Source organism: Seriola dumerili, unplaced genomic scaffold (assembly GCF_002260705.1).
Source record: "Seriola dumerili isolate Sdu_G_001 unplaced genomic scaffold, Sdu_1.0 BDQW01000002.1, whole genome shotgun sequence".
Lineage (NCBI taxonomy): Eukaryota > Metazoa > Chordata > Actinopteri > Carangiformes > Carangidae > Seriola > Seriola dumerili.
The window spans coordinates 2235471-2258538 of NW_019174257.1; the positions used below are offsets into that span (position 1 = coordinate 2235471).

General features: G+C 39.1%; 4 protein-coding genes across 5 annotated transcripts; 2 read left to right on the forward strand and 2 right to left on the reverse strand.

Annotated features, from left to right (window-relative positions):
* Positions 1-1364: 1364 nt before the first annotated feature.
* ndufb5 (NADH:ubiquinone oxidoreductase subunit B5) lies at positions 1365-4896 on the reverse strand. The gene is made up of 6 exons (XM_022738999.1): positions 4752-4896; positions 3878-3960; positions 3559-3625; positions 3385-3446; positions 2754-2860; positions 1365-1581 (listed from the first exon to the last, which is right to left on the reverse strand). The coding sequence occupies exons 1-6, from the start codon at positions 4867-4869 to the stop codon at positions 1461-1463; spliced, it is 558 nt and encodes a 185-aa protein (XP_022594720.1). The 5' UTR covers positions 4870-4896; the 3' UTR covers positions 1365-1460.
* Positions 4897-5387: 491 nt separating this feature from the next.
* On the forward strand, positions 5388-8251 carry mrpl47 (mitochondrial ribosomal protein L47). The gene is made up of 7 exons (XM_022738988.1): positions 5388-5527; positions 6356-6504; positions 6746-6806; positions 6889-6985; positions 7171-7301; positions 7719-7814; positions 7934-8251. Exons 1-7 carry the CDS (start codon positions 5394-5396, stop codon positions 8043-8045), a joined length of 780 nt encoding a protein of 259 aa, XP_022594709.1. The 5' UTR covers positions 5388-5393; the 3' UTR covers positions 8046-8251.
* A 297-nt stretch (positions 8252-8548) lies between these two features.
* actl6a (actin like 6A) lies at positions 8549-18607 on the reverse strand. The gene is made up of 14 exons (XM_022739031.1): positions 18449-18607; positions 16920-16996; positions 15513-15687; positions 13309-13409; positions 12963-13060; positions 12754-12848; positions 12111-12217; positions 11629-11718; positions 11425-11486; positions 10893-11007; positions 10591-10671; positions 10109-10204; positions 9798-9884; positions 8549-9200 (listed from the first exon to the last, which is right to left on the reverse strand). Exons 1-14 carry the CDS (start codon positions 18471-18473, stop codon positions 9120-9122), a joined length of 1290 nt encoding a protein of 429 aa, XP_022594752.1. The 5' UTR covers positions 18474-18607; the 3' UTR covers positions 8549-9119.
* A 47-nt stretch (positions 18608-18654) lies between these two features.
* Positions 18655-22960, forward strand: aldh7a1 (aldehyde dehydrogenase 7 family member A1). 2 transcript variants are annotated; one of them, XM_022739011.1, is made up of 2 exons: positions 18655-18724; positions 20659-22960. In XM_022739011.1, exon 2 carries the CDS (start codon positions 20664-20666, stop codon positions 22290-22292), a length of 1629 nt encoding a protein of 542 aa, XP_022594732.1. In that variant the 5' UTR covers positions 18655-18724; positions 20659-20663; the 3' UTR covers positions 22293-22960. The 2 variants fall into 2 exon arrangements, with proteins under 2 accessions (XP_022594732.1, XP_022594741.1); XM_022739020.1 differs by having other exon boundaries at positions 20662-22960.
* The last annotated feature ends 108 nt before the right edge of the window (positions 22961-23068 follow it).

Sequence of the window (23068 nt, forward strand, 5' to 3'; positions counted from 1 at the left end):
TCAAAAAAAAAAAAAAGGAGTGGGGGTCATTGTATATTTGATTTTACATTTGAGTAGGATATTGCGTTTATATTAACTGGTGGAAGTCACCGAAAAAAAGACACATTTAATAACCCCGCATCTCTCCCATCTGCCAAAAGGGTCTTCGCCCATCAGGCAGCAATCATCTTGTCTGCACAGCTCTGCCACCAGGTGGACGCGCTCCTTAATTGCATTCATCATCTGTGATCAAGAGACATCAGCCTTTCATGACTGTATGTGCGTAATTATCACAGTGTGAGGAGATTCCCATCAACCAGTGTTTCCCAAGAAACTGTCTCTCTCTCACACACAAACACACACACACACACACACACACACACACACAGCCATACCCCATAGCCTTTAAGCTCCCCCACGGTCTGACAAACACTCCCACACACACTCTCATCAACAGAACCACCTGCCCTCTAGCTGGACTCTGCTCTGTGATTGGACTGTCACTGTCCAATGAGATTCAGGTGTAAAAACAACCTCTAACTTCAGTGTCAGTGTGGGAACTTTTTTCTTTTTTTTTTTTTTAAACATAAAAATCTCTTCTACACATGCAAAAATTGTTTCACATGAACAAACTTGAATTTCACATGCAGTTTTATTTTAAAGGTTATACAAAGGTTCTGCTTTGGCTTCAGCAGTGGCTTCCTCCACTTCTGTGCAGGTGCATCTTACTTACTTTTCTTTTAGTCTCCAGACAATTCACCCCCATGTGGTGCCATTGTTGCCCACATTAAGTCTCAAAGTGATTCAATGGGCTAAGTACCACTTTAATTGTCAAATGATTACACCTGTTTGAGTGGGACTCCTCCAGTGATCAATTATCCTTAACGAGCACCAAAAAAAAACATTGAGTGTTATTTTGTAAATTTCAGGGAGATATTCTCATTTCTGCAAGATGGCCTTTACCATTTTGATGAGAAAATAATATTTTCCTGTATTTTCCTGTAAGTAATCACATGTATCATCAGTAACTGATAAATAAAGAATTGCAGGAAAATTACACCATATGAAATATATATTTTTTGTTAAGAGAAATCATTTAATTGATTAGGTATCATAGAGGGTGTACTCATCTATGCTGTTTACTTTACATGGCTTTGTGCTACAGGTGGAAACAGGAGCAACCAAGAACTTACCCAAGGAAAAAATGCAGACTCCACACAGGAGGGGCCCAAGACCTTTTTGGTGTAAGGCAACATGCTGTATGCTGAGCCACTGTGCCGCTCCCCAATGTAACGTAAGCTACATAAAACTTAAATAACTGTATCGACACAGAGTGAACATATTTTTTCAGCTTGGACCCAGTAAAGACATTATAAGACCAAATATCAGAGTACATACAGATACTTTATTTACGCAAGGGGGGAAAATGTACAAACGGTGAGATTCATCGGCATGATGTACTGATGGCAGCCACATCTGGATTAGTTGTCAGGTGTTGACTTGGGGCTGTTGTCAATTAGCTCCTTGTCGAGGGTCTCAACCTGGAACCAGGGGCCATCTCCCTTGTTTCTCATGTGTCGACGCACCTCCAGCTGTGTCATTCTGTTGACAACAAAAAGCAGTCAGTGAATCCATGAAGCCATGTTTCAGTAATAGAGTTGTGGATCACAGAGCAGTGCTTCAACGCCTTCACTCACTTTTCACAAAGCCAGGAGAAAAATCAAAGCTTCCTTTTTGTTTGCACGCTGAATCTCATTAACATCCTTGTGTGATTAAACTTGACTTAAGACTTAGTGCCTTTATGTCAATCCTGCTTTGTGTTCAGGTGCTTATAGACAGGATTTGAGCATTTCCTTTAACCATTATGCTTAGTACATGTTTCACAGAGTTACAGTCCCACATTTGGACCAACGAAAACATCAAAGATGATGCCACACTTACATGATGAATACGTCCATCCAGAGCTGGTTGAATGAAAAGGAACAGAAACTAGTCGCTGATTATCGTGTGATTTTATTTTATCATGTTGGAAGTTACAGAACGCTGAATCATTTTTTAATCTGCAGCTCTACACTCAATGTAGCCCCTGTTGCCACTGCGGTGAAATACCACAGAAAGAGCTGACCAACTACTCTTTTTCGTCATAAATTGCAGATGACCTCTGCAGTCCTTATCAAGATCAGGATTTGCTCTTGTATTTACAGTGCACTGCACTTTCTGACCACAGTTTGCATCTGTCTGGCATTACACGGTACATGTGTTTGAAATTTGCTTCATATCCAGTCTTGTGCATAAAAAATATGTTTGGTGTGTAACATGTCATTTGTTAACAGTAATGCATCATAACACAAATAGCTTATGATTTATAACGAGAAGCAAAGAATCACAGCCTTATGACTGGACAAATGGCTACTGCAGCCATTCAACCAGACAAAACTTTGTGAGAGATCTGCTAACATTTGTTAACATAAAACCTGTCGAATAGATGTCTGGACAGTACAATAATACAATGGTGCAGTAATGCTGCATTATGTAACTCTGTTACATGGTTGGTTGTTGTGTTATTTGTTGCTCAAAATAAATTTGATACATATGTGTGTGTATGTGTGTGTGTGTGTGTGTGTGTGTGTGTGTGCGTGTGTGTGTGTGTGTGTGTGTGTCACTACTGAAGTTTCGTAAGAGTTAGAAATGTCTTTTTGTCCCTGCAGCGCAACTGCCCACTGGGCTTCACACATGGCAGGATGACAACATACCAGCCCGGTAATAACACTCACCTCATGTCTGCCTTCTCTTTCTCTATTTGGATTGCTGCCATCATCTTTTCATAGTCCTTCACTGGGGAATCGTAGAAGTTTCGTGCTATCCATCTGGTGATGGGATGCTGCAATCACACGGAAAACAACATAAAAGACAAAAGTATTTGTAATAACTGCAAAGGTATTTGATGCAAACAAAGTACAGGATTATCAACAATTTCAGTATTTCTCTAATCACGTGAAGTATGCATATTGCAGTGCAATATTATTGTGATTACAGGGCTGACTAAAACCATTAGTAGTTTTAAGGGTGTTTTTTTTTTTTTTTTTTTATCATAAATGGTCAGTCATAACTACTTAAATCTTATAATCACGGTTACATCTGTGAGACCATGATATACTCACAACCATACTGCTAAGTTTTAAGAGATCCTTTTCTATGACTATATTTATATTTTAAAAAATAAAAATAAAATAAATAACAGCAGACTGTGTAGGCACAATATAACACTTTAAATATATAGGGTCTAAAAATTGCAGACAGCAGTCACATTAAATATCACTGCTGTTTTTAAGGCTGGTATTGCAAAGGCATTGAGCAGTGACTCAGAAAACCCTCTGAAAGAGAATCACAGAAAAAGACACACACCTTGTAGTGCTCCCAGTGCTCAGGTTCGTAGCCTTCAGGAATTTCAGCCAGCTCTGCCTCACCTTCACAACACAATCATACTCAAGTTCAATGCCAAATATTGATAATATTTCAACTCATCCAAATAAAGTACTAAAATACACAAATGTACTTTTAAGAAATATGCTTACTTACCGATGAAGACATTCACAGTTGTGACAATGACAGCCACAGGAATGCCAGTCAGCAGGATGTAATATTGCTGAGAAAAAATAAGAAAAATATTAAATGTTAAACTCTGCAATTGTTTTGCAATGTCTAAGTATGAAGGTCTAACCAAACCAACTTATCAGGAATAATTGCTGCTTGATGCTATTGTTTCTTTCTACATGTAATGTACATAGTCAAAGTGTGTAAGCTTGTTCTATTGCTGAGCTCAATGCAACTCCTTCAATGCAACCCCTTAATTAGCAATGATCATGATTAATAAATTAGATGGTGTTCCACCACTCACCAATAAGCGCAGAAACCTCCTGTCATAGTAGTCAGAGGGTTTGATGATAAACATTTTCTTTCCATGACCCCAACGGACGACAGCTGAAAAAAAAGACAGGGGATGCTGTGATGACCAGGTATTTATCATGCAAATTTTGGTGATACACTGACATGCTGATATTACATGAGACTGGACAACATGGGGCTCTGGTTGTTGATGTAATGTCATTCAGATTGAATGTTCCCTGATTTCAGAGGTTAATGTCAGTGTTCTGAACTTATATGGCTGTAGTATCAATGCCTCATATTCACAATACTGTTGATCATCCGTCAGATTCTTCTTGTTAATAAATCGGGGGTTGGGCAAAATTATTATTAGAATCATTATTGCAACTTTATCTTGATATCAGTATGTTGCAATATTTACTAATTTTGTTGGAATCATGTGGTAAGATGTTTAATGTGCATCCTATTGAGTCAATTTCTCTTTAAACGTTTAACTGAGGTAAAATCCTACAACACATATACATCTTTCCTCACGTATTTCAGTTTTCGACTTGTTACAGAAGTTAGTAGATATTAAATATATTCATTTGAACAGAAAACCAGTGTTTTGAGTAAGAACTTTAACATAGTAATATTACTAAGATGACAATTTATCATTCAGACGCTGAAAAACAACAAACGTGTCAGTTTGATACCAATGATATGAAGACTGAGCAGCTATCTGTAACTATTAAGTTATTGTTTTTGACTTTTTGTTGACAGCAGAGCAAATGTTACCAGCTAGCTCATGTTAGCAAGCTAACAAACCCCGGCGCAAGGTCATAAGAAGAGACGGACACGTTTAGGGTCAAACTGGTCACTTTTTAAACAACCATAGTGTCTCTTACCTTTATCTGTCCGTGGGATTGCTCGAGTGAGTAAATTTGCCGCAGTATTTCCAGATTTAAGAGGACTCAGTCTGGCTGCAAATGCAGCAGCAGACCTGAGTACACTCATACCCACCATCGTTACTGTGGGAGAACAGTGCAAACACACGGACTGTGATCTGTCAATGACGAAGTGAAGCCGAAACGGCCATCTTTAATGAGGGCAGAGGAGGACGACGCCGAAGTTAGCTTCAGATTCGAGGCGTAAAAGGTCTCGATCAAAAACCACTTTATGTAGACCTGTCGAATGAATCTGGACTTAGAAAAACTGAAGCCTTTATAAACACAGATTTAAATATGTGAGACCACAGTGTTAATTTAACTGCTAAGACCCTTTCACAACAATAAGAGGATCTCAAATTATCCTTTCCATAACTTCCTTAACCTCCGAATCGGAAGCTAACTTCAGTGTCGTCAGATGTTACTTTTTTAATTCTAGATTAATTGTATGATAACGGTAATGATATGATATATAATAACACAAATGGGCTAATTATTAATCACGTAAAATTAAAAATAAATATTTGTATTTGTTCGGAATAAATATATAAATATATTTAAAAGAAATGCATCTTGGGTATTGTGGGAAGGCTCACGGCAAAGATGGCGGCGTCCTCGGCGGCAGGACGCGTTTTGACTCTTTGCAGACAGCTTCAAAATGTCTGTAGGATATCCTCAACGATAACTGTGCAACACTGTGTTGTTAATGTGACCAAAGGCCAGAATCATGTTTACGGGTAAGAGGCTGTTGCAGTGATTTAAAACAGGACGTTGTTGTGTGTTAATGAAGCGACGGTAAAGTCAACGCGCTGACAGGCTTCATCATAAAATTAATGAAACACGCAGGACTCCTCTTCTACTCACGTATCTGTACCAGGGATTGTGAACATTAAAGTCCTTCAGCCTACAGCAGTCCCTCCAATTTAAAGTAGAAATCAGAGGACGCGGAGTTTGTTTAATGAGGCCATTTCATCTCCTGACGTGTGGGGTTTGTCCACTGACATCGTGTCACAGACTTAGCTTATTTACTGTTTCCAGTCACAGAGTGGATATACAATAGAATAGCTGTAAACTTATTTACTGAATGTGACAAAACAGGAAGGAACAGCTTGAATCTGAAAGCCCAACAATATATTATTTTTAAATACTTGCAGGATAGTTTGTTTTTTTGTGTTTAAGTGTATTATAATCATTCTAATTGTATTATTATCATTATCATAATAATAATAATTATTAGTAGTAGTAGTGGTAGTAGTTGTAGTAATGCCTCGTTACTTTGTGTATCCCTTCAGATTGTTGTTAGTGTCAGTTATTGCTATTATATTTATAATGATTTATCAATGTATGTATTGCCCATTCCACATATATTTTAAGCTGATAGACTTTGATTGTTTTTAGTTTTGTGATCAACTGGATCTTCCCATTTTCCTATCTACTCTGTGTGTTTATCTGTTGATTTGGGAGGGGAGCTGGTGCATACACCTGCCCTTGCAGGGATGAATAAAGTTGTATTGAATTGGATTGGATATAAAAGAAGACTTTGAATGTTTTTGATTTATCTCCAGGGGATTGTCTCCTCTCGTTGCCCTGCCTTGGTGCAGTCCCATCAGCTCTGTGGGTCAGTGTCGAGCTCTGCACACAACCATCAGCAGAAGAGGACTGGAAGAGTTCTTTGACTTCCCTGAGAACTGGGGAGAGACCAACGTGAAGTCAGGTAAAACATTCAAGTATTGTAGCATTCAGAGAGCTCATGTCTCTACTGTGGGTTGTGGGTTTAATGATAGAACATTGTTTGAAAATTTATATTTGCATCTGGATATGGATCAACTTTAAAATAGACAGAGAAACAATTGTGACAATTTTTGGAGAAATCTTTTGCTGTAGCACAGTTATAGTTGCAGTATAGTCATGATGATGGCTTTTCATACTGTTTCCTTTTGTCTTAACTTTTATAGGAGCACCGTGGACAGCCAAACAACTGAGAACAAAGAGCAACGAGGATTTACACAAACTGTGGTAAGGACTGTGGAAATCAAGAAACTGCTTCAGACTGTATGAATATTGATCTGCTGTCTGTAACGCACTCCTTATATCTCAGGTATGTGCTGTTGAAAGAAAAGAACATGCTGCTGACACTTCAGCAGGAAGCAAAAAGGCAAAGGGTTCAGATGCCGAGTCCAGAAAGAATTAGGAAGGTTGGTATGGCCCTCAACTGATCTCCACCGTCACTGTTGAAATAGTGAATTACATTTGATGCATCAACTGTGGTTCAGCCTTTGACAGAATTAAGTGGGACACAGGGTTTGTCCTTGCAGTTTTGTGTGTTCCAGTGGTGGTGAAGTACAAGCCTCAGCTAAGGTAAATCTCTCCATCTTCTCAGATTGAGCGGTCCATGTTCCGGCTGGAGACGGTGGTGAATGAGAGAGAGACGGCACTGCGTCTGCTGCAGACAGGACAGGAAAAAGGCAGACCAGGAGCCTGGAGGAGGAACATATTTGGACACGTCTACTGGTGAGGGTCTCTCTGAGTCTCTGTATACATCATGTCACACATACATGGAGAGAAATGTCAGACTCTTAATTAACCTTTTAATTCAATCATTCAATCAAGGTCTGAGTAGACCTTGACGTTTTTACATCTTGTGAATTCAGATAAGCAAACATACTTTGGCCCAGACTTTTTTTTTTTTTTGAGTCTGAGAATTATATTGGAAAAATACTGTTTGCAAATGTATGAATCGAGGTCTGATTCACATATACTACATCAGCGTAGGCCAATCTGATTTTAAGACCTTCAGCAGGTGGTTTATAATCTAAATGTAGTATCTTTTTAAATGGCCAGACTTCAAAAAATGAAATGTGGCTAGTGGAATCATTCACATAAGACTTCTTTTTTCTGTTTTTCTTTTTTTCTTTTTTTCCCCCCCAGGTATCGATTCAAAGAGTATGCAATTCCTTGGTACATGAATAAAAGATACAAACGAAAGAGGTTCTTCACACCCAAGTTTGTCCAACCACACATAAGGTAAGATACAGTACGGCACAGATTCACTTTTAAATACGAGTTGTAGTGTATGGAGAATCCCTGAGTTATATCACATAAAATTTCATGATATATATGATTTTTGTTTTTTTGTCTTGCAGGCTGCGTATAGAGAAGCACCTTCGAGATAAGGCCAGGAAAGCAAACTTAAAGGAGAACACACAGGCCAAACTAATGGACAAGTTTCCTCAAATGAAAGTTTCCTCATCATGAAATTTCGGTCTCCCATTGTGCAGATATTGAATTTTTGACAGCTGTGATCCTCACATCTGTCCACTCTCCACATTTTAGTTGACAAGTTAATACAGGTCAATTAAAATAACTGCAGGTTTTCTGAAACTGTTCTCTGTGCAGAGTAAAGATTTATTGGTCCAGCTGTTATTTGATCCTACAAGATAAATTATGCTACTTTACCCTGATGTTGTTGTCACTGTATTCATACTTGTTATTAAAACATACCTCTAATATTGAATTTTTTTTTTTTTTTCAGAATATTTTGTGTCAAAAAGGTTAATAGTTAAGGTTTGGGAATCATGTGACCCTGAATAACCTCTAAAACAACCAATATCAACCATACACCCTGCTTCTGTACAAATATACACATAGTACTGTAAAAGTAAGCTTTTACAATTTTATCACAAACTCACTTAAGAAATCATTTAACAAAAAAGGACTTTATTTTTAAAAGACCGTACGTAGCCAATGATGAGCAAAAGTGAAAATTAAATACAGATTTATTTGAGTTGACACTCTCACACTGATAAGCACAGGCACAAACTGACTGGCCTATGATGAGTTTACTTACTACACAGAAAAAAAGGCTTATTAACAAAAGACATTCACCTCAAACTGTAAGTATGTTCCTCTAAAAACACAATGTTTACCATGTCAGTGTTCTGTAGAAACCTTGCACAACAAATTTTGTGTTTATTATGGTGTGTTTTCCCCAGTGTGATTTGACCTCAGGACCTACAGTACATGCTTATTAAAAAAAAAACTGACTTTCTTAAGTTGCAAGGTTTCCACAAAACTATCTAAACATAAGGCAACAGACCAACTGTTATGACATAAACAATGGAACTTAAATCGATTTCTTCATAGTGACACAGTTTATGTTGTAGAAGTTTATGTCTGATTTCTATAATAAATCCCAGACAGGCATATGGACAAACTCGGTATTAAAAACAAATACAAAACAAGCGATTTTCCATAGGTGTTCCTGAGTCTGGGGTCAGAGGTGAAGCTTGAGGTGAAGACAGTGACGAGGGAGAAAGGTTTGGTATCAAATCAAGGGCACTTCCTGTCCACACACTGCTTTCCTCCCTCCTCGTACTCCTGTTTGGAGATCCACATCTGCTGGAAAGTTCCCTGGCAGACCGACAAAATATGGTTTTGTTTGAACAAATCTTCATTGCAATAAAATTGCTTACAGAACGAAAATTACAGAGGCAGGAATATAATTGGTTTGTAAATCATGTACATAACTAAAGACAAAGCTGTCAAGAAAAGTGATTGTGTGAACACAGCTCTCACACATTTTGCCACCACTTTTATCGAATTACATGTAACTGAGGCCAAAAGTAAAACAAAGTGTTTTAAATATAACTAAACATATAACATCAGAAGAATATCACAACTTTTCTTTAAGTCTACAAAAAAGCAGTTTTTTTCTCACTGAAAAGAGGAATCTATGTCATTTTCCAAAAAGATAAAATAGAAAATTTCCCATTAAATCTTGGGGTATGAATGCCAGACGCTCCTGTCCAGGCACCTTTTTCCCATGTTAGAAATATTAGCCAGTGGTAGCCTGATGGTCTAAGAGACAAGTCACCAGCTCTGGAGTTCTTGTTTTAAATCCCATCAGTGTGTGAGAAAAAGTTTCCTTTCTTTCAACAGCTACTGTCATAAAAATTTTAAATGTTGATACATTCTTATAATACGGTTTAATCTGCTATGTGTCCTTACGAGTGACGCCAGGATGGAGCCTCCTATCCAGGCACTGAACCGGCGCTCCACTGTAGTGTTGTTCGCTATCAGCTTCAGCCTCATGCTCTGCAATCCACAGACAAACACGTTCAACTCTGGCAGGACATAATGTTCACTGACGTCTTTAAATAATTACTCATAAATGAATTTCCCACAGAACTGCAGTGTCCCTTTTAAGAGGATACGATAATAAAACAGGACAGCATTTTGAATTTTCAGTGTTATATTAATTAAAAATTAAGATAATAATATTAATCAGAATATATTGAGAAGTAGTGGTATTAACTCACCGGAGGGGTTTTCTGGGAGAGTTCTCTGTTCAGTCGGTCGGTGAAGCCCTGAATGAGCGTGTTTCCTCCAGTCACCACCACACTGCCATACAAACCCTAAAACACAGCAAATGAGAGTTTGTTTTTAAATCAGTGCTGAAATTTCCAAATTGAAAAGTAAATATGAAGCGCAACACACCGACACACTGACTGGCTCTCTTCAGGCTATGAAACACCCTCTGATATCCTAACATCGTCAAACTGACAAATGCGAGCACTCCTGGAGTCATAAGATTACCAAAAGTTGATATTTTACATTTTGGGGTTACCCACTTTGCCTCTATAAGCCCTGTGTACAAACACCTTATATAGTGATTTGTTGTCAACACTCCCCAAAGAAGGCATGTAACATTCAGCTACTAGCTAAAACAAAGAGATGAAAATCTAAAAAAACAATAAACACATTTTAGCCACCATAAAAATGAAAACATCTTAATATTCACCGGCCGGATGTCGATGTCACACATTCCCACGCTGGTCGTCACCACATGGCCAACTCCTAACATGGTGTTTCCAGACAGGCCCTGAAGTGATGAGAACAAACAGAAAAAATAAAGTACACCCTATAAACAACTGATTCATAAATCATTAGAAAACCACACATTCATCAACTTTTCATAACACCACAGGCTGTCTTCATTTGGAGCGATATTCAGTGATGATTAGACATTATGGTTGTGGCCGCTCTGTTAGCTCCACTATTAAACAAACTTGGGCTAATGGCACGGGCTGGGCGAGTACATACCTTGGCATTAGAGGGGTCAAACAACCCCTCAGGGATCTTCAGTCTCTCTGCCCCAAAGTCACAGTTGTAGCCGTTGGGCAGCTCATAGTGCACTGTGGGCATCTGTGCAGCCACCCTGTTACAAGAGAGGGAAGGTTACCTGTGAGTCAGTTCTTTTAGGCTTAACCTAACCTTTAAACGTTTCATAAGATTATTGCTTTTTAGCATGAAAGCTACAGAAGTTGAGAGTGGCATGGTACATGAAGCTGGGCATTCCTGCAAAATAAACCATGACTCTGATAAAACACCCACACATATTTATGTTTAAATGAACTTCATGCTCCCTTATCTTCTGCACAGACTGACAACCATGTGAACAAGTATTGGTGTGTGGGAAACTATGGCTCCAATACTTTCACATTTTGGGACTGCAAACTGCACCAGTTCTTTCGTTGCGCCGAAAAAGGCTAGACTTAGCGGGCAACTATCGAACGAAGGTAGAAACATCTATGTAATGGAAACATTCATATTAAATTGCAAATAACTCTCTTACTGTTCATCATATGGAGAGTCTGACACCTGCAGCACAGATGCCTGGAAGTCCTGGATCACACACTGCAAATGGTACGACAAACTAGTTGACACAGATTCATCAAAATAAAATATGTACCAACAAAAAGAACTCACTTGCTACCGCAAGCTCAACACTAATCAGTTGATGATATGGAATGCAGTCATAGAAGAGTTCAGTGCTTACATTACACATGTAGTTGTGCCATGAGCGGGTGACTTGAGGTAGTTTCTCCTTTTTCTTCCAGCTGGCTTGGGCTCCCTCCCGCACTCCGTCCTGTAATGGTAAAACACATTGTGGTTGACACCGGCTGTTCTGAAGGATAATGACATTAAAGCCTGATGCAGATTGTGTACATACTTTTAATTCAGATTGTATTTGCTGTATGATTCTCTGATTGTATTTATTTCATCAGCCAGATATCTAATTTTCGGGCAATAAAATAAAAACAGGGAATGCAACGAAAAGTTGCCTGACACCATCTACACCTGTCCTGCACACCAAATAGGTTGAAATTAAGGCTAACATTTATTTGCAGCTATTGTTTGTCAAAGATTACTTTTAAAATTGAGTGTGATGTGGCAAATATTACTAATAATCAGCTTCCCACCAAAAAAATATATAATTCCACCTCTATACACTAAAATGGGGATTTCAGCAGATCTTACCTTCGATGCAATCATATAAGGAGGGATTATTTCAACATTTAACTCTTGGAACAGCTCCCTACACTGCATGCTCATGAAGTCTCCGGCCAGGGGCGACTTGACGATGCCTGTCAGAGAGAATGAATAACATCATGACTCAGACTCAAAGGAACACAGTAAATCTCTTTCATGTTTACTTATAATACAGTAACTTGACACCCTGTTTGAACTTGCTAAGCTTGATGCATCACAATGACCATAATAATGCCTTTAATGACTCACAGTTCTTCAGATTAGCAAACTCCTAAATCACTCCCCTCTTTTTGTTTCGTTGCAGCTCTAACTCAAAGAGCTTTGTATAAGAAAGCATTATACTGCTGCTCTACATCCTGGCCGCTTTACAAGAAGCCCACTTGTCCAATAATGGTAATAGGGGCTTGTAAAAACTGAAGATTTCTAGTCACAGCTGGCTTGATAATGCTCACTCAAACCAGCAGGGGGCAACATAAACACTAGGAAAGAGGCACCTGCATCAATGGAGGATGCAAGACTATTCATCCTCTTTAAGTGTTGTATTCCCTCCCTTATTTACGTATTATCTAAGTAAAACCTGTAAGTAGACCAGAACTTATTCACCAACGCATGATTTATCTTCATGTTTTACCTTGCTGCAGGACGTAGCCATCATGTACTGGAATGGCTGTGGTGTGTGTGGCTCCGCTGTCCAGGACCAAGCCTGTAGACCGCCCATTTGCAAAGCTGCGAAACTCAGAGTAAAGGAAATGTAATATGGTTCAACATGCAACAGATCCAGTATTAGTTCAACAAACTCATATCATTCTTTTCTGGATGACGTGAGACAGTGAAGGATACGCAGACAGCACAGCTGATTTGCAGAGGAAGAAGGCAGGAATGTTGTAATGCTCAAACATCAGCTCTGTTAATTTCTCTCGTTTCGCTCTTGTGTTCCACTGCAGACACAGAACAGAAGTTAAGCCACTCACAAAATATCATTGTCAGCACAACATAAATGAATACATTTCTCGAAATGGGGCGAGTGGACTTTCTAATCCTCCTCTCGCCACACAAAGATCACCAGCTACTGTTAGTATTTAACTAAAGGAGGATCAGACTTTAAATACTAACCTTTAGACAATCTGATATTCAAATTCAAACTGTATGAACATGACCTTTGTACAATGAACAAAAGCTAACTCACTGATGCTTCTGACATGAGCACTGGATGCAGACTGGGTTCAGACTTGAAGTGCATCTTGTAGGTGTGATCCAAAATGGCCTGGAAACTGTCCCAGTCTTCAACTGTAAACAGAGCAGAAACAACTGTGAAATTACTGCTGAGTTGTTTTTTTATGACCAAAACAGAGGAGAGAACAAACATGAGATACCCAGAGTTTGTCAGATTCCACGTGTAGTTTTGGTAACCGGTGATGACACCTACATAAAATATTCTTCCAGGGCTGCAGCCACAGATTATCTTTATTATTGATTAATCTGCTAATAATTAATGATTCTGACGATCATTAATCATTTTGTCTATAACATGTCAGAAAATAGTGAAAAACGTTTATTAGAATTTCATATAATTTAAGGAGACTTATTCAAATGGCTTATTTTAAAGCAACAAGAAGATAGAATCAGTGAATATTTGTCATTTTTGCTAGAAAAATAAGAGCAATTAATCAATTATCAAAAATAATTGCCCATTGATTTTCTGTGACTAAATGATCAATGCACTTCTATTTTCTTCACATGTGGAAAGTTGCTGCAATTCCTGTGCACAAATAAGTTAAAAGACACACTGAACCTTGAGCACATAGCAGCTACATACATATCCATTTACTTTATTCGTAGTTAAAGGGCTACAAAAAAACTCAGCGTCACAAAAAACGCGTATCTTTCATCATCATCTTCACTGGGTCAGATGGTGGAGAAAATAGAGCGATGATGAGCTTTTACAGATAATAATTTGTGCACCAGGCACCAGTGTTCCAGGTCAGACTCTAAGGGAGCCTGTGGTCCCATGGTGCTGTTCTGCTGCAATTAAGATTGGTGTCACATTAGTCTCTAAATAGCCTCACAACCAAACTCCACTGGACCAGATTCTGATGAGCATCATCAGCTAGGTCAGGGCACCGGAGCGCTTGTTGCACATCTGCTGTCGCTGATAGTTCTGAGGTGACAGAAATTAAACACACCTGCAAAATTGAACATTTGTCATTGTTGCAAATCATCCCAGTGGATGAGCACAAACTAGTGAATATTCAGATTTTTTTTTTTGAAAGATCAAAACAGTTAATCGATTATCAAAAATAGGTGCAGAATAATTTCCCGTTGATCCATTACTTGATTAATTAATTGATCATTTCAACTCTACACAACAACTTCGAAAACTGATTAATGTAATTTATCAAAGAAAAATGCCAAACATTCACTAGTGCCAGTTTCACTAATGTGAGGATTTGCAAATCACGGAAATTATTTGAATTGTGGACTGTTGGACAAACCGTTATGGACATTCTTCACAATTTTTTATTTTTTTTTTTTCCCAAAATGAATAATTGATTAATTCGAAGAAAAGTTGTCATCAGTAATGTAAATAACCGCAGCCCTAGTATTGTCAAATTGAGAAACACAGACTGATTTAGCTGAGAAAAAAGACAAGAAAATGAAAAACAAATCAGGAAATTTCAGACTGCAATGAATGGATGAGCTTGTTCAAAATAAATTAACTTCAGACCAGACTAGAGTAACTGTTTTTTTTAGGATGACAGCTCTGCTTAGAGAGAGAGTCCAACTCTTCAGTACCAAGGACAGCTCTGAACATGTGACCCACATCTGGCAACACATCCACGGTTTAGACAAGTACAAATTAGGAAAGGAAAATATGAACACTGGCAGCCAGACATGGCACTAAACCCAAGATGGAAAGGGGCTTGTTTTCTATCAAGAGGCCACTAGATGGGAGAGCTCATGATAATGAGTTGCCTTGGTCTTCAAATAATCTCATTAATATTCATGATGAGCAGCAGTCAATTATGTGTCAGTCAGGGTTGTGATGAGTTCATCTACAAAATCGGTTGTGAGACCTAAACAGTCTAATTATGGATATGGATCAAGCAGAAGAGATTATAAATATTCATAGCTGAGTTTACGTCACAGACCATGACAAGAAGCAGGGTCATACACTTACTAACAAGCCATGTATGTTCATATTCATTAATAAAATCCAAAAATATGAACCCTTTCTCAGCACTGCATATAAATAGAAAAAAATAGAAGTCTATTGTATTTGAGAAAAAAACAAGTTCTGTCCACTCATTTACCACAACCGAGGACATGGCAGCAAAGAAATTGTCTTTGGATTTCAATTAGTGATAAAAATACACATCACTGAACACTCACTCATGCCATTCTTGAGGGGAGACATGACCTCCATGTTCTCTCTGGGTACCCTCAGCTGGTTGGTATCAATGTAGTAGGTGGTGCCACTCTGCTTGCCCTTGTCACCATCCGTCTCCATGGGCGTGCTGCCATCTTCTCGGTCGAGGGTCACACCTATCACCGTGGGGAAGTCCGCCTGAGCCGAGCCAGCACACAATGCAGGTCAGATACATTCTCACATGCCCTGTTTTACCAATATCAGATTCCCGATATTGATGTATGAGCACAAATTGGACAAAACCAATTACAAGTTCACCCACATCCCTAACTATGAATGAATAAATTCCCACTTTTGTGAAAGGTGTAGAAATGTGAAGCAATGCTCCTCTGACTTATGAGGACAAAGAATGCAACTGTTTGGAAATACTAAAAAGTACCTGATTTCTATAAAAAAAAAAAAAAAACAGAGGGAAACATTAGCAATCACAGTCCGACATTTTATCCGAGAAAATTATAACATTATGTGGTTGAATTGTGTATCAGCTTTTGGAGGAATCATACCATGACAATTACATGTTCAGATCAGCTGGACGGAAGGAGGTGAGATGAGGAAAGATGGTGAGCTAATACAGTACCCCACATACAACCATACTACAAACAAGGTGCATTGTCTGACTACAACCGATAAATAAAGCAACAAAATAACAAAAAAAAAAAAAAGTGTAAAAGATTCAGAATGTGTCTCTTGATCATCTTTGAGATCTATCTACACCTTGATTGGAGCCCACCTATGGTCAATTCAGCTGATTGGAAAGACACACACCCATCTATATTAGGTCTCACAGCGGACAATGCAAATCAAAGCAAACACCAAGCCATGAGGTCAAGGGATGTTCAATACCAATATGCATGGGATTAAACATCGACACGACAATTATTGTGTTGCAAACTTGCCACATCGATACTGAAACAAATACTTTTATTAATATTGTGATATTGATTTCAACTGCCACACCTTAAATAACATGATTACCATGACATGGTCTTATAGCTTCTGTGTGCACAAAACTGGGCAGTCATACAAAGCAGCAGATTAATTCATTTTTAATACTGTAGCATTTGCCTAAAATAATTATTACATAGGCAATGAGAGTAGTCTACAAAGGGCCAATGAGCATCCATCTCTGACACTTGTCTCATCAATTACAAACGATACAGATATTTACACATGCAAGATCTCCACCTAAAGCACAGATACACCAAAACCAAGCAAGTACTCTAGAATGATCTGAACTCAATTTATGCCGTCTGTCTCCAGGGTGACAGCCCTCATTTCTTGACATTGCTGTACCCCCAGAGAAGAAGATTAAGATGCTCAGAGGAAGAAAAGACACATAGTTAATCAGGCCATTTGAGTGATCCACTTACCTTGGGACAGTCTTCTCCTGCGTAGCCAGCTCTCACAGAATAAGAGCCAATGTCGAACACCAAAGCTCCCACCTCATCTGCAGAAATGAGAGAAGTGCAATGAATATGATTTAAACTGTGCAATGATCTACAGTATATCAGCATATTATTGTTAACAGTTCTTCATTTACATCAGTTATATCTGCATTTAGTGTGTTGGCTCATATGTGTCCTATATCAACCAATACCCCCTAGAGAAAGCTCAGTAGTTTGCTTTCTCAACAAATGCATATTTTTAAAGAGTTAAAGTTAGGTCTCTAAAACGACTAATCACTCTTTATTTTTTCTCGTATACTTTCCATAAGTTCCAATGAGAGTTGGTGCTCAACCAATCCTTTTTTTTCTCAAACTTTCCCCCAACCACCTAAAAATATTTGCATTCCCACCATTAACACCAACACACAGACCATAAACCTGACACATTTACATCTAAACAACACTAAAAATCTTCATCATGTACATTTATCAGCAGATACTAGTTGTAGAGAACTATACTGTTATTGTCTGGTTGTTGTTGTTTTTTTTTTTTGCAAGAGTACTTTTCTAAGTTGGTTATACAAAGTGGATTCACTGAGCATGAAAACACTGTTCCAGAGAAATTAATATATTAAATTAACATATCAATTGATCAAAATATAATGAATATATTATTATTTTGACACAGTAAAAAAACATATTGTTAAGCATTAGGAATATTCTGGGGCTACAGATTCCTACTTTAAATTCCCTTTATGTAACTAACATATTCCTTGAGCATCTGCAGTAAATAAGTATGTGGTGAAAAGCTGCCAACCACAACCAGATAGCCTAACATTTCAAGAAAGATGCTGTATGAACTAAATGTTTACTGGAGAGACCAGTTCACCACACGGGTCGCTCTGTCAGATCAGACTTGCAGTATCCTCTACAGCACTACGACCCGAGTACTGTATGTCACAATATAATTCACCTGGTGTGCCACTGCTAAATTTATGACATTAATGTAAATTTGAATGCTAGGGTAGTTATCACTGCCATTTACAACAGCGTGAATTGTATGTATTTAATTGCAGCACATCCACTTAATAGTACTCTTGGGGAAGTTAAAGTTAACAGAAGGTAAAGATGTAGCAAACGTATCGTTAAATATGACGATCCATCTTTAAAGGTAAATTACTGTATCTCGACTTCTAAGAAAGCTGTATCGGCAAGCCCACTTTCATTCATTTCCTTGCTAACTTAGCTAGCTAGCGGCACGGAGGTTGATTAATATGAGTTTACACAAACTAACTAAGCTCAAGCCACAAGACGACGCACTTAAAGCGATAATAAATTCACATATTCTGAAACGCATAGTGGTGATGCACACAATGCAATTTTAAATATTTTACCGTGGAGCTAAACGTTGGTACAGCTAGCGTAGCTAGCTAACCACAAAGCTGGCTAAAGCTACAGAACGGGACAACGTGGACAAGAGTTTGGGTTTATTTTAATGATAAGATCTCACTCACCGCCTCCATACACTCCGCCACTCATCCTCTAAATTATCACAGCAGCAACTTTGTCTGTATGAGTGATTACAGCAGAAAAACAGCCGCTGAACGGTTAATCACAACAAAGGCGCTCAGTTAGCATAGATCAGTTTAGCAAAGCAGGCGCCACACTGCGTCGAGGCCGCTGTCCAATCAAGGCGCAGCACAGAGGTAGTACTTCCGTTTGAGCTGTGAGTACACATCGAGTTCTTCCATGCTGAGGAGCGGACGTGGCCCACTGGAATTGACATCAACGTGAGTTAAAAACTGCTCACAAGAGACAGAAAGTCAATTTAGATCATTTAAAAGCAGACAAGCAAGTAGTGTAAGTGCAAGTTTCACAACTGCACGCTGATGTTAGTGGGTGTAAACTGCAGGACCTTGAGTCACGGTCGTTTAGAAGCTGATCTCGGCGACCATGTCACTTCATGTTGCAAAAAGTTGTTGCACTCACACAATGACATACAGGATGTGGGATTTAACAAATGCAAGTTCAGAATTAGTCTAAAGGTATATATTCACTGACATTGTCGGTGTTAATTGTACTACTTGTCTGTCAGATGTAATGTTTTACAGCCTCGTGGTGGTCCAAAGTTGGATTCATGCGCAAGCGCATATGGTCGAGTAACCTGTAGGCCAAATAGTTAAAGAATGGACCATGGTTATATAACCTATGAAATGAAAATGAAATAGAAATAAAATGCTAGCAATTCCAAAACTGAGTTAGAGCCAGTTTACGATCTGTAATACATAGTGTTTAACTAGTGACGTCCGTTTTATTGGGTGTCTGCTATGTTTACAGTACTGTGCAAAAGTTTTATTCACCAAAAGTGAAGATGGTTGCAAAAATATTGCAGTAAACATGTACACTTACACACAGTTTTTCAAGGTACTCATTAGGAGGGTTGTTTCAAGTATCTTGGAGAACTTGCCACAGTTCTTCAGTGGATTCAAGCTGTCTCAGTGTCTTCTGTCTCTTCATGTAATCCCAGGCTGACTCCATGATGTTGAGATCAGGTCTCTGTGGGGGCCAGACCATCTGTTGCAGGACTCCATGTTCTTCTAGTCTCTGAAGATAGTTCTTTATGGCTCTGGCTGTGTGTTTGGTGTCATTGTTATGCTGAAGAATGAATTTGGAACTAAAACCTATGCAGACAGCTGTAGATTTTATATAACATTAATATGAGATAATCTTATTCTCAAATTCATATGTTAATTCATTGAGAAGGCATTATATAAAGCTCTTTTTTTTTTATCTTATTACCTTTTCGGTATACATTGAATGTTTTTATTTCCTGTAACTTGTTTACTACATCCAGCATTGGACTATAACCAGAACAGACCATTTCTTTATCAGTTAATCAGAATTTTCACAATTGGTCTGTTAAATGTCAGAGTTAAGGGGAAACTACATTTCCCAAGGTGACCTCTTCAAACTGCTTTTTTTTTTAAATTTTGTTTGACCTATCCAAAACTCAGTTTCTTAATGTAGGAAAACCAAGAAAAACATCAAATATTCTCACGCATTCAGTGATTTATTGATTTTATTTTTTATTTTTTATTTTTTTACTTTTTTGTCTTAATAAAATGTGATTAAATGATTATCAAAATAGTTGCAGATTAAACTTGTGTCAATGAACTAATTGATTAATTGACTAATAGTTTCAGTTTTATCAAGAATGTCTTAAAACGCATGTTGCATGCATTCTGAGAGAAGATGTTATAACAAAACACTAACTATTTTTATACTAGCTGTCTCTGGCCAACACCTGTCGACTGCTCTCATTCCTTTTAGTGCATGTGCTCTCTCTCCCGCAGTGGAGTTTTACACAGCTGACGCAACTTTAAAGTTATTTATTAATTTTGAAATTGAAAGGTCATTTTTGACCTTGGAAACAGCTGTTGATACTAGAGTGGAAATGATTAGTTGTGTAATAGTTGATTGACATAATATATATATTGATAGGATATCATTTTGATTACATTTTAATCATTTTCTGATTCAAATGTGATAATTTGCTGTTTTCCAATATGAAAATAATTGTCAGATGCAGCCTGAGACAAAACAATCTCATCTGAACCTTGTGCAGAGATTGTTCTGTCAACAGTTATTTATAAATGTTCTCTACGTCTTTTAAACTTTAATTAATTTTTAACTTTTTTTAATTTTTAACTTTGTTTGCTTCCAGCAGCCATGCAGCGCTGCCTCACTCTGACTCTTGCACGGCACAGCAGGCTCGTCTTGAGAAATAAATTTGCATCTGTCCACTGCCAGCAGTCAGCAGCCATGTCAGGTCTCCTCATCAACCAGCCGAAATACTCCTGGCTGAAAGAGCTAGGCCTGTCTGAGGACAACCCTGGTGTTTACAACGGGAGCTGGGGAGGCAGCGGGGAGGTCATCACGTCTTACTGCCCCGCCAACAATGAGCCGATCGCCAGAGTTACCCAGGCAACAATGGCAGAGTATGAAGAAACTGTCCAGAAGACGAGGGAGGCTTGGAAGATGTGGGCAGATATTCCAGCTCCAAAAAGAGGGGAGATTGTGAGGCAGATTGGTGATGCTCTAAGAAAGAAGATCAAAGTCCTCGGGAGCCTGGTGTCCCTAGAAATGGGCAAGATCTATGTTGAGGGAGTGGGCGAGGTTCAGGAATACGTTGATGTCTGTGATTATGCTGTTGGTCTGTCGAGAATGATCGGTGGGCCCATCTTGCCTTCAGAAAGACCAGGCCATGCTCTGATCGAACAGTGGAACCCAGTCGGTCTGGTCGGCATCATCACTGCCTTTAACTTCCCTGTGGCTGTGTACGGCTGGAACAATGCCATCGCTCTGACCTGTGGCAACGTCTGCCTCTGGAAAGGAGCTCCAACCACACCTCTCACGAGTGTTGCAGTTACCAAGATTGTGGCTGAGGTGCTGGAGCAGAACAACCTGCCCGGCGCAATCTGCTCCATGACCTGCGGAGGCGCTGATATCGGCACCGCCATGGCGAAGGATGAGCGTGTGGATCTGCTGTCGTTCACTGGCAGCACCCATGTTGGCAAGATGGTGGCCATGATGGTGCAGGAAAGGTTTGGTCGCAAACTGCTGGAGCTCGGCGGAAACAATGCTATCATTGTGTTTGAGGACGCTGACCTAAATCTTGTGGTGCCCTCTGCTGTCTTCGCATCCGTGGGAACCGCTGGCCAGCGCTGCACCACAACCAGGAGGCTGATGCTGCATGAGAGCGTTCACGACACAGTGGTCGAGAGGATTACCAAAGCCTACAAACAAGTCCGCATCGGAGACCCCTGGGATCCCAGCACCCTGTATGGGCCTCTGCACACCAAACAAGCGGTGGATCAGTACCTGGCAGCTATTGAGCAGGCCAAGAAACAGGGCGGCACTCTGGTCTGTGGAGGAAAGGTGATGGACCGTCCTGGAAACTACGTGGAGCCCACCATCATCACAGGGCTGGCTCACGACGCTCCCATCGTCCATACAGAAACCTTTGTCCCCATCCTCTATGTCCTCAAGTTCAAGACAGAAGAGGAGGCATTTGCGTGGAACAACGAGGTCAAGCAGGGTCTGTCCAGCAGCATCTTCACCAAAGATATGGGCCGGGTTTTCCGCTGGCTGGGACCCAAAGGATCCGACTGCGGCATCGTGAATGTCAACATTCCTACCAGCGGAGCTGAGATCGGAGGAGCCTTTGGTGGGGAGAAACACACTGGAGGTGGAAGAGAGTCTGGCAGTGACTCATGGAAGCAGTATATGAGGCGTTCAACGTGCACAATAAACTACAGCAAGGATCTTCCTCTTGCCCAGGGAATCAAGTTTGAGTGAAGCCTTGAAGTTGTTTAATTAAGCTTCGATGAGCCCAAAAGGACAACACTACATGTTTTCAAGTGGCAGAGTGTTGCTTAATAATGCAAGACATTTGTTTTTGCATTTTTGAATTCAGAAAGGTCAGTTTAATTTGAACAGAATTTGAAATACTTTTGGATGGGTCTCATTAGTCATGCATCAAATCTATGTATGTGGTTGTGGTTTTAGATACTAATCCTGGATTTGAAGTTTGAAAATAGTTTTGTGTTTAAGGTCAAATACTGTTTCCTCAAAGGTTGGGGTGCACTTTTCTACAAGCACTTAGAAACTGGGTTTGAGAGCTAGATGACTGTAGCAGATACTTTATACGGTATAATAAATAAATCTTTACTTTGGGAAAAAAGTGGTGTTGACATTATCAACATGTCAAATTAGAATATGACGGTCAATCAGATGGTTGATTTTATATAAACAGAAAGACACTTGTGAATGCGAGATACAGTATTTCTGACATGGTAAATAGCATTTCATCACAGACTGTTTGAAAAGGAGTTAAGTGTTAAAACACTGTTGTTTGCATCTTTACTACAGCATTAATATACTGTGCTTTGCATCTAAAGCGCCCTTTAAGAAATGGTCACAATGTGCTTTTCAGACTAACCACAAATAAAAGCTTCTTGTTGATACGTGTACTTGGTCGGCCTTTTCTTTCCCATCTTTATAGTTACAATCAAAAGAAGCAGCAGTTGTTTCTAAAACTTTCATCAGTCATGAACATCATATCTGCTGATCCT